At 44.1% G+C, this 11,439-nt stretch overlaps 2 protein-coding genes across 2 annotated transcripts; both read right to left on the bottom strand.

The window, feature by feature from the left end:
* Positions 1–33: 33 nt before the first annotated feature.
* Positions 34–5,942, bottom strand: LOC127593799 (protein FAM180A). The gene is made up of 3 exons (XM_052055447.1): positions 1,505–5,942; positions 1,161–1,258; positions 34–1,058 (listed from the first exon to the last, which is right to left on the bottom strand). Exons 1-3 carry the CDS (start codon positions 1,572–1,574, stop codon positions 732–734), a joined length of 495 nt encoding a protein of 164 aa, XP_051911407.1. The 5' UTR covers positions 1,575–5,942; the 3' UTR covers positions 34–731.
* Positions 5,943–6,461: 519 nt separating this feature from the next.
* On the bottom strand, positions 6,462–10,225 carry mtpn (myotrophin). Its single transcript, XM_052055448.1, has 4 exons — positions 9,879–10,225; positions 8,673–8,786; positions 8,506–8,589; positions 6,462–7,793 (listed from the first exon to the last, which is right to left on the bottom strand). Exons 1-4 carry the CDS (start codon positions 9,948–9,950, stop codon positions 7,707–7,709), a joined length of 357 nt encoding a protein of 118 aa, XP_051911408.1. The 5' UTR covers positions 9,951–10,225; the 3' UTR covers positions 6,462–7,706.
* Positions 10,226–11,439: the final 1,214 nt, after the last annotated feature.

The raw sequence follows: 11,439 nt of genomic DNA, 5'->3' as shown, positions 1-11,439 counted from the left end.
GAAACAAAACGTTTTACAATTTTTTATAAGAATTCTGAACAATATTTATGGGTGATAATGGTATATAAGTACTGTACGTACAATAACCAACCATAATTCACCTATATTCACGAACTAAACAAAATCCAATCATTTTGAATATATTTCTTTGTGAATTTAAAAATGTCAAGTAACAGAATGAAAGAAAACCTAAGAGCCCCTTTGACTAGATAACCACACGGGTGTGCTGTCCCCACATTATAAGAGTGGAAAATTTCAAACTACATCGCATGAGGCAGGCAGAAACTCATTCATAGATATTCAGTCAAAAGTGTGAAGGATTTTAATATTTGATAAAACATTCCACAAGTATGAATAGCATCACGCTGCACTGTGCTACTATGTATAAAGCACAGATTTTTCACAAAAATTGTGACGCGACCTTCCAGTCAATGATTACGTGTTCTTGTATTATCATTCACGCTCCATGAATATTGCTCAAATATTCATAATACTTGTCAAAGAAAGACAGGAAATTCCCGTCTTCTCTTTTCATTTCCGTCCTAATCACTCTTTGCTGAGTTGGCGCGCTGCGCCAAACCACCGCACTCGATAAAACAATGAAGAATGTGGAAATACTTGAAACTCTCTCACATTACATTTTACAATATCACATAACTGACATATACACCGTAGAAGAAAGCAGCTTTTGAATATCCACTGTAGGCACAAACGAAATGAAAACCACACCCTTAGAAGTCCAGGTCCTTCCGGATGGCCTCGAAGAGGCGGACGAGGGACCGGGCCCAGGCACGGCGCCTCTCTGTGCCGTCTGCCGCCGCCGCTGCGGTCTGGGCGGCGTAGACCAGCGTCAACACGGTCCTCTCAAAGTCGGGCGCACTCAGAGGGCGGCGGCGTCCGTCCAGCCGGGCGGACAGACGCAGGACGTCCGGAAGGCTCTTGGGGAGGACGTCGTCGCAGATGAGCTCCAGTGCGCGAGCGCCACGGAGGGACGCCAGCTCCGGATCGGGGATGACGAGCGGCTCTCGGCCTCGGATTTCCATTCCGGACAACAAAATCTGAATGGGAGAAAAGGAAATGGATTTAGCGTGACATGAATGTGGCGAGGGACGTACACATTCCTGTTCCCCGTGCTGATGATTCCCATGATGCGTGCTAACCTCAAAGAGGAGCTCCACGTCTTCTGCGGATCGCTGGAAGGAAGGATTGAGAAGCCAGGGTGCACCTTGCTTTGGCTGCAACGCCGCTGGGTACAAAGCTGAGCCATCAGGACAACAACCACCATTGAACACGTTAGCGTCGCCGGATAGAGACTTGTGATCCCTTGCGGAACCACAAATCGACACTCATGAATACAGCTAAAAGTTTTTTTTCCAGAAAAGAGTTCTTTCGGGTTCTAGGGTTTTCATCACCAAATTATCATTGCTCAAGCCTTTTGCTTGATTTTGCCGTCTTAAGGTGTAAGCTTTTTGAAAGCCGGTAAATATTTACGGGGCAGACTCACCTGAGCGAGGGCGTTGAGCGGACGCCAGGGTGCAGAAGAGTAAAACCGCCACGAGCACATCGGAGGCCATCGGGAAGCATCTGCTCACGCGTCCTCCGCCGTCTCGTCTCGGGTCGCACCAACTCCGATTGTCATCTGGAAGCAATCAGACGTCTGGACTGGACCGGACCAGACGTCCCTCTTTGGCGGGCGCAGCTCACATACTGGCTGACTGACTGGGCCCCAAAGCTTTTGCTTGGCATCATGTCAAACATAGCAAGAAGCCTACTGCTGTAGAATATTCAGCGATGAGGTGTTACCAAACACCACCGCCACCCCCCCCCAAAAAAAATTGATCCATTAATTAAATTCTTCACTGTTAGCCCAAGAATAACGAAGCTTTGACTCTCTATGGCAGTGAATGAGTTCATCACTTGGATTCAATTGTTTTTTTTAAAAAAAGATTACAGCATTAAAAAGATAATTTCATGAATTGTAGTAGATAATCATGAAATTAACATATGAAAATTTTAAAATAAATTGTATTATTTTATTTGAAATGAATCAAATAACCATTTAATGAATCAAAGATTTTAAAATGTATGTAAAACTGTCCACTGTCCTAAAATCTGCAATAAATCTACCAAACATTTATTATAAAGTGACTTTTTTTTAACAATAAATCATTTTACAAACTCAATGCATTTTTTAAAATGTAGATATCAAATGATTTGACCATTATTAGTACCAAGTGGTTCTTAAAATAAATGCAAATTTAAATCAACATCTAACACTTTCCATTGTATTAACATTGACTACTTAGAATAAATCGTGACTCAAATGTTTTCCAGCTGCACCCCCCCCCCTTTTTTTCTTTCTTTCACTCATTGCTGATTCCAGTGAGAACGAAGCCCGCAAAAGACTCTTATCAGGGGTGCCGGGGGGGAAGTTGTTGACCAGCGCGCCTCTTTTTAATTTCCCACAAGAACGTCGGCGGAATATTATCTGCCTTTTAAAAGTCCACGACCGAGGAGGAAATCAGATCTGCTGCGTTTGTTTGTGCTCGTGAGTGTGTCATGCTGTTCTGTTCACGGCAATACAAGTAGATATGAAGCCCCCCCCACCCACCCCACTTTCATAAGCTTTGAGAGACACAACCGGAGATTACGAGTAGAAAACCAAGTCGAATCCACTCGGACACAAGGGCGAGAGGCGCTCTACTCTCATGTCCTACTCCATGTAGGATTCAAGGTCACAGTTTTGCGCTCTGACTATCATCACATATTAGTGAAATGGGGGGGGGGGGGATAAATAGCAAATCATGTGACATCAGGCACAATGTCTGTAAATATTGCAGGCAAGTTCTGCGCATTTTCTGGCAATGCCTGAGGTCACAATGGTGCTTGTGACCACAAGGGGGCAATGTGGAAACACTGAGACCCCGATTAAAAAAAAAAGACTGCTGCAGATATCATGGGATTTTTTTTCTTATATTTAAATCAGGCTTTGACTGGATTGATCATCCTACCCAATCTGTGCTCATTGCTCTTTTGGAGTGAATGGAAACGCAAGTTGGCACTTCCTCTCCTCTGCGCTCCCCCCCCATCGCGAGGCCTCGACCCCTCTTCTCAAAGCCAAGTGTCTCGTTCGATGGCATCTGTTGCCGCCTCCCCGTCAACTCGTCATGTATGGTCGGTAATTAAAAGTCGACGCTTCCAGACAAAGGCGGCGATCGCAAGCAGCCGAAATCAACCGCCGTTGCTGCGTGAAACCTCAGATCCAATCAACATCACCCCCCCCCTCCTTCAAGGTTACGCTTGCTTTCTTTTTCTTCTTTCCCCTCATGGCAAAGCAAGTCTGCAATTCAAGATTTGTAAAGCTTCAATATTTTTCCAAATGGGAACGTGACATATATTAAAGTAACCCCGCTTTCCAAAGTGCTAATGATTATCATCACTATGTATTATGTAAACAATAACACAAACACCTTAATTTAAAGAGTCAATCATTCACTTTTTCAAAATGATGATCCCTTTTTCTCCCCGAGTGCAAAATGATTTGAGGTCGCCGACTGCAGCGTTTTATTTGCACCGGTTACACACTTTGGTGACGACGTAATTAGCTGGAGCCGAGGGTCGTACGCAATTAAAAGCAGACCACGACACAAAAATCTCAGCGGGTGCGGGGACGTTTCCACGAAGGGGGCCCGCTCCACCGACCGAGTCATCATTAGCGACTGGACGCTACAAATGATGAGGCCTTGACAGCCCATTAACTGACGTAAGCCGATGATTCCCAGAGTCGCTAATCAAAGGGGTGGCGGAAGGACGGAATTAATGAGATAGTGGAGCGGAAGTTGCGCAACTTTTGAATGGAGGGACTGAAGTGGCTTGGACACAAAATCGGGGCTGGGGGAGCATCTTTCAGAAATGGCTGGCAGGCTCACTCGAGGAAAAAGCATTGATGGATGAAAAACGGCAGGGTTGGGAAAACAATGAAGCGGATTTGCTCGAGATCGCAGTAAACTTGGTGGCAAAGTCCCGAGGTAGCCGATTGGCATAATACAAATCAGGACCGACTTCATTGATGAAAACGGGCGTAAACAAAAAGACGGAGCTAAGCGCTACCGACCGCCCTGCTGTTGTCATGGTTACAAGTCCTGAACACAAGTAGACTCACCCGACTCCATCCTCACACTCGCGTGGGGAAATAACTGTCACCTGTAGCGGGTATTTAGCCTGAATAATTGTCCCTGCGGCGCACCCGTAGAAATATGACTCCCCGCATGAATCAAAGGCGCAATATTTCCTTTTTTAATGAAGACAAACGAGCAAACCACGTGGCTTGTTAGAGCAACAGAAAAAAAGCTCGCCGTCACATGGAATAAATAACTGCCAAGTAACAAATGCTAGTACAAACTTTACTTGTTTCTGTGTGGTGAGCATCGAGGTCGCATTTAATGCCGACGATACATCCCGCACATTTTTTTACCTCAGCCCAAGAACACAAACGGATGACCATATTTCAAGCCCTTGTGTCGCAACAGTCAACGCGATAATATTTTCATTAGCGCGCCCATTTGTCTGCCGCCACTTGGATACGAGATTTGTTTCATTTAGCGGGAAGCTGACGAAGGCATTCGGCAAAGCCCGGGAAGCGAGAAGCAAGTCGGGGGAAGCATGGGCCAACATAAATAGGGTTTAGTATGGCGCGTAATTGGTGGAGAGAATCTTTACTCCAAGGCCCACGCAGAAACCTTTTTTTTTTTTGGGGGGGGGGGGGGGTCACCACCTGTGTAAATCATTATAAAACTATCGCACCACAGCAGAACAACAACTCAGGAGGGCACAAAGTTAACTGAGAGTTTGACGAGGAAAGTTTTCTAATAGGAAGCCCTGGCGAGGTGACAGCGTCACACCGGTATGCTTACTTTGCGATAATATGCTAATCGTGAGAAACGGGGTAGAGTGAAATGCATTCTAAAGTGGCCTGCCTCTACTTGCGACGCATTTCTGATGTCTTGTTAGTCGCATGACTGCGTAGATAAATTGCTCGCCTTGCTTACACGAAAAACATTCAAATCTACCCCCGACAGCCCCCCCCCCCCGCGTCCTTCTGTTTTGTAAACATTCATTATCGTGCGAGATGGCGATAAAAGGTATGCAACAAGCGAGCCGAGTGCTGTGCGGCAGCCACGATAATCATTAAGTGTACAGTAAGAGGGCCCCCGGAAAGGTTAATAGAGTGCACATGATCTTTTTGTCCCGATAAGACTCAAACCAAATTAGTCTGCCTGGAGGAGGAGCAGCGCGACGGCGGGCAACAAACAAGAGGTAATGAAGGGGAGCAAATACAGGAACTACGATCGAAGCTCAAATGACGCGGGACTCGAAAAGGGGAAAAAAAAGAGGCTCCATTGTTGCAGATAGATTCCGACACAGATCACAAGAAATGCCAGTTTGACCGGAAAACAATTTAACACCAGAACATGCTAATTGCTGCCATCTGACAGGGATTATTCTTGAAATAGTTTGGATCTGGAGAAAATAAGTTATAGATTAGTCACAGATCACCCCATAAGCTCAACTAATGCACACGACATGGAGTCGATAAAAGATGAAGGGAGAGAGGCGGCGGCAAATCTGCCCGAAAGGCAATCACGAGTCCCTATTAATTATGCTAATGATTTGGATTTGCTACTTCATTAAGCAGCATGTTGAGCCGGCTGATCACAATGGAAGTGGCGCTTAATGTGTGGAGCCAGCACACAGCTGCTAATTACAGCATCTGCCAATCACCGCCGAGCGCCTCGCCAATCAGTTTGGTCACCGGCATGCCGGCGGCAGAGCCGATGGTTGACCTGGCGACAATCATCGGCCTCGGTAACATTTATTAGCACCTTTTATTCACTCGTGGGGGAGGAGGGCGGGATGACGTTGGATTTAGCGTATATATATATATATATATATATATATATATATATATATATATATATATTGTATGTATGCTTCAACTTGATTTTTCTGTGAATAGGCATCTTTGATCACGACAAAAATTATCGCTGCATTTTTTTTAATGCTACTTGACGAAAAAATTTAGTGATCCACATTAGGATGAATTTGTGAACACGGGATTTACAGCGCGAGGCTTTTTTTGGGGGTGACACTTTACCGCCTGAAACTATGCGAATGTAAATAAAACTCATTTTTATGCATGTGTATTGGAGATTACATGTGTAGTGACAATCTGGCATTTGCACACTAATTATCGGCGCAGAATCTGAGATGTCAAGCAGGAACCGTCCAGGGAAGAGGCTGCGCAGGGCTTGTAGTGGGAGAGAAAAAGGATTCTGATGACTAATTGAAAGGCGATGACTCAGGTCACATCAGCGTCAACGTGCACCAAATATCAATATTATTATTGGACTGACAAAACATTCGGAAGACCTCTCTGTAATCACGATCACAAACAGTTTAAGTGAACGTTTAGAGATTTTTATTCTTTTTTTTTTTACAGACTTTTTGTCACATAAAAGTCAGCGAGAGCGTTTCTTTTTTTTTTTTAATACATCGTAACAATTGTTTGTTTGAAAGCAACCGAGAGAGAACAACGACATGTCCTGGCAGAGTTGACATGTAGCCAAAGCTATTCCAAGGAGGGGGGTGGGAAAGAAAAACGGCCAAAATGAAGGGGGTAAAGGACGTCTTAATATTACGGGGTGGACTCCCACCACCCACTTCACTGCAAAACAAACATTCTAATATCGCTGGCTAGTTTTCTTTTACTGTTAGCATGACCCCCGCCCCACCCCTCCAAAACAAACATTCAAGTGTTCCTAGTTGTTGTTAGCCAGCATGGTGATTGGTCAATGGACACAGGAAATCAGGAAATACAATGCGATATGAAAGCAATACAAAAAGGAACTTTACGGGAAGTTGGGAGGACTTGCATTATTGTTTAAAAAAAAAAAAGCTTGTCCATATTTATACAGTGTAATTCTACAAAAGACTTTTGGAGACACACTGAAAAGACTAAACAGAATCAAGTCCGATTAGTTTTACGTTTTAAGAAAATGTCAATCATAAAAGGAAGAAAAGAATCGGGGCACACTTACCCAAGGGGAAAATGTCTTCAAGCCAACATTTCAAACTTGTATTATTGGGGTAGAAGATGTCAAATTGTCCAATATACTTTTTCAAGGCAAAAAGTATTCTTTTTTTGAGGATAGTTGGAGTGCGTCTTATTTTTTGTGAAAGAAAACATTGGGCAAAAACTAGTTTCTCGCACTACTACGATGATTCTCCTGAAATGATTACACTTTTCCATCAAATAATAGGACTTTATTCTCATATCTTTCAATTATTTCTATCCAGTGTGGCCCAAACACTCCTTTGTACAATTCCGAAGGCAGAGGGAAAAAACACAGGATCACGTTTAAGAGCAACTTTTGTTTAAGTGCTAATAAGCTTTGTTTAATTGGAGCGACTTGAGCGCGCACCCTCCACCGATCTTCCCGTTTAATGGCGATTAACCAAACAAAATAAAAGTAAGAGAGAGGGAGAGGAAACCACGTCCAAGTGAAGTGGGAGAAGAAAACCACGAGACAGGTAAGATGAGGCCCCCCTGGAGCTAACAGACACAAGCAGTGTGGAGAAGACCACCTGATTCCATGCCGAGTCCCGTCTTGATGCGCAACGCCTCCCTGCGCTGCACCTCGCCCCCTTCACTTGAACAGCGCCTTGATGGTGTCATCGCTGACCATCTCGATGACCGTCTTGCCGTCCGGGCCTTTCAAATGCTTATCGGCGCCCTGCAAAGTACACGTAGGAGGTTGACCATTTATATGACTCACATCTCACTTGCGCAAATTCCAGTGACACCAGTGAGCCTATTTGGACCACAGGAAACACAGTAGGAAACTTTTTATGTGTTTAAAAGTCATATATGTATGGACAAAAAATATGTTGTTAGAGGAAAAAGTAAGATTTCTGCGCACGTGTGTGATCAGCACTCATGTAAACACTTTCTGACCGGGTCACCTATTGGGGTCAAATTGCCTTTTCAAACGGGTGACCGCATGGCAACAACAGCACAGTTAGCAGTACAAAGTGGCAGCAGTGGGGGTATTAGCGAAGGGGTCAGCTCCCATGGTACACCCGGGAACGCACAAAGGCCTCTTGTTTGCCAGCAAGAGTTGCTGTGAATGAGCGACGCCAGTCAGCAGGCTCTTTATAAGCTCAAACAAGGTCGCAGCGCAGAAAAGACTCCAAATGACAACAAACGGGGAGTAAACAATAAAACTGATGCAGCCCCTCTCAGAGGCAACTACAGTATTGTAAACAAGTGTGCCGTATTAAAAGACAATCTTTGCACCAGTACACCCCGAAAAGATGGCCGCCGCTATGTAGCTTTTTTTACATGGGGAGTGCAGGCTAGTCATTGTCGAAGTGAACTGCTTCATACAAGGAGGGCTGCCTAATATCTGGATGGCCTAATTTCACGAGTGAAATACATCAACCAACCTTTTCTAGCAGGAACTTGACACAGGCAACGTGACCTTCGAGGGAGGCATAGAACAGCGGAGAGAGGCCATGCTTGTCGATGGCCTGCGAGTGGGACGCAGCGCGCCGCTTATTTGAGGTGAGGACAAAAACACAAATGCATATATTGGGAACAATATTCTGGTTACGTTGATATCTGCTCCCTTGGAGACGAGGAACTCCACCATGCAGGTCTGGCCAAAGTCGCAGGCGATGTGAAGGGGCTTCCTACCGTTGTCAAGGGTCCGGTTGACGTCTTCGGTCTGCCATGCCCAAAAGACAATCGGAGGGAGGGAGTTAAACAAACAAAGAAACAGTAAAAAAAATGTGCTGTTATTTTCTCTTAACGTTCAGATTTGTTTCAGTTCCACAACAGCCAATTTGGGCACCACACAAACAGGTCTGAACAATAGTCTTAACAGTTTCCTGCACACATCAGTTGGGCAACAATTTAACGTAACAAATTACTTCCTATGAGTGCCATTTGAAAGGGCTGCCGTTGGTGCATATCCAGTTTAACATTTAAAATTTCCCCCAGCTTGATTATTATTATTAAATCTGCAATGCTAAATTGACTGGCATGAAATGTGCTCAAGCAAAAGCCTTGCCTAATAGTTAAAGTTGTAGAACACGTTTTGCATGCTCCATGTTATTTGGCGGATTCTAGTCAGTAAACACCACCAGAGGACAACCCGTTGATTAATCATATAAAAACATGTACAACAAAATGCAAACACAACATGCATGCATTCGTTTTGTCCATTTGAAGTCACCATCCTGACGCTCCCCACTATATCTGTAACTTTGAATGTGTGCGACATTAAATGGGGCCTGTTCTGGGAGTGGTGGAATGTAAGGTGTGAAGGGAGGGGTTCAATCAAACCATGCTTGCCTACTCCAATTAAACATGTGTTATGCAAGCTACGACCTTCCAAAAGCCCAAGAAAGCATGCATGTCGTACACAGCCTGTAACATGATTCGTGGTAGAGTTAATGCTCATTGAAACGAACGCCAAAAGCTGTAACATGACGACAGGTACGTTCCTGTCAGCGACGTCTCCAAAAGCACGTCACAATGCAAACGGTAGGCAGCCTACCAAAACAGGGAAATTCATTCATTTTCTGTTAAAAATCACACTTAAGACAAAACTGCTCTATCGCACTTTAAATACTTATGTGACAACACCCTCCCCAAAAAGACGGGTCATGAATCAACTTAGTGGCGTTAGCCGAGCGGGGCTAACGCTAGCATGCTAAAGCACTTTCCAAACGGCGGCCACTTGTCGGAAGAACATTAAACTCGCTTGAGTGACCACAAACGCATCGGATAGTCATGCTCGTTTGTGGTCTCTTACCGTCTTCAGATTGTGTTCGACCACTTCCATGTCGCCGGTCTTCACCGCCCAAGTCAAATTTGTGTCCCCCATTTTGTGCGTGTGCTTCTTAAAAGTAGTGATGGTACACAAAAAAAGTTAGCCTAGTCGCTAGCGCAGGGTAAAGTCTTCCTGTGGTCGCCGAAAGCGGGTCAAAGTAACCCAGTCGACTTAAAAGAGTATCCCAAAATGAGAGCGACTGGCTTTAGTTTGAACCAGACGGTGACCAAAATACGGAAGGAAGCTGAAAATAAATCTGGGGTGAAAAAGGCAAGTTAGCAGAACGGGATCCGCCTTACTAGGACCAGCACTTCCGCTGTCGTCACCCGGAAGTAAAGAATGACAAAGGGGACACGCGAAATGCTGAATAGCAATATCAATATTTTAAAATTCACCTTACGTTTCAATTCTGCTACTGCAAAACAGTGTACGGTGTAACTCTTGCAATGCTACAATTACTACGAAAAATCGTTCTTTTTATTATGATTAGAGGAGGTCAATCATGTAAAAGAAAATAGAATTGTAATTCTTGCAGCACAACCAATTGCTGTAATATTACTTTTGCTTAGAATTACACTTCAATATACTGGTACTACTACTCATAGTACTATCAATATTCATATGATGACATGCATATTATTGCTACACTACTAAATGTACGCCAACTACCACCAATATGAAAGTATTTTAGGGTTATCATATATCCCAATTATAATATACATTATTTCTCGTCACAGTACTATCGTTTGTAATTGTAACGCCACTACAGTATTGCTGATTATTTACACGGTTACAGTAATAGCATTAATAAACTTTTTTGTAATCACGTACAGTAAATCATACGAGGTAGAGTTTAATGGCTTACTGTCAAATTATACGCAGATATGCCATCTAATAATACAAACGAAAAAGCAAGTGCAGTACTTATTGATTGTCCATCGGTCCATTTGCAGCTACGTGAGACATTCAGGGATAAACGTGCCATCCGAATCCTTGAAATATTGATCCAAGCGGACCGGCAGGGCTGGAGGAAATAGTTATGACTACCTTGACCTGTCCGAGCTCAAGAAGGGGGAGGAAAAAAAAGTCAAACGTCTCTTTGTGATAGCATCACGGGCCTTCATTTCCTGTGAGCTAACCTCCTTGCCCGGATGAACGCTAGCAGCGTTAGTCTGCTGAGCCCTGCTGTGACTTATAGGCCCTGACACCAATGTTGCCGTGCTATCTTGACACGGGATCAGCTGCTCATGAAGAGGACGAGTAAAGAATAAAGAGGCCATTTTGTATATCTAGCCTCGCTCCACATAGACACTTTTTATGGTAACAGTCGAAATCGATGTTGTGACTGCTATAATAAGGTCTCAGGAGTTGCTTTCTCAGTTTATCAATACCTCAGTGGGGCCTTCATTTGATTAGATCATTAATCTTACAGTGGCTTAATAATACTCACATGGTGTGAGTGTCCCTTTCCTTAACTGGCGCAAGCACCCCAAACCCAGGAAATTGCGCTGTGCTAGAAAAAACTGTGCAAGTTCTTTCCTGT

Source organism: Hippocampus zosterae, chromosome 21 (genome assembly GCF_025434085.1).
Source record: "Hippocampus zosterae strain Florida chromosome 21, ASM2543408v3, whole genome shotgun sequence".
Classification (NCBI taxonomy): Eukaryota; Metazoa; Chordata; class Actinopteri; order Syngnathiformes; family Syngnathidae; genus Hippocampus; species Hippocampus zosterae.
Note: the sequence above shows the minus strand (reverse complement) of the source record. Positions and strands in the feature narration are given on the sequence as shown.

Excerpts from the sequence above, each read along its gene's own strand:
- mtpn (XM_052055448.1), bottom strand. The coding sequence starts at position 9,950 with ATGGGGGACACAAATTTGACTTGGGCGGTGAAGACCGGCGACATGGAA. Across the intron at positions 8,590-8,672 it reads CCAAGGGAGCAGATATCAAC|GCCATCGACAAGCATGGCCT; the intron begins GTAACCAGAATA and ends TCCCACTCGCAG. Across the intron at positions 7,794-8,505 it reads TCAAGTTCCTGCTAGAAAAG|GGCGCCGATAAGCATTTGAA; the intron begins GTTGGTTGATGT and ends TGTACTTTGCAG.
- LOC127593799 (XM_052055447.1), bottom strand. The coding sequence starts at position 1,574 with ATGGCCTCCGATGTGCTCGTGGCGGTTTTACTCTTCTGCACCCTGGCG. Across the intron at positions 1,259-1,504 it reads CGCTCAACGCCCTCGCTCAG|CTTTGTACCCAGCGGCGTTG; the intron begins GTGAGTCTGCCC and ends CTGATGGCTCAG. Across the intron at positions 1,059-1,160 it reads ACGTGGAGCTCCTCTTTGAG|ATTTTGTTGTCCGGAATGGA; the intron begins GTTAGCACGCAT and ends TCTCCCATTCAG.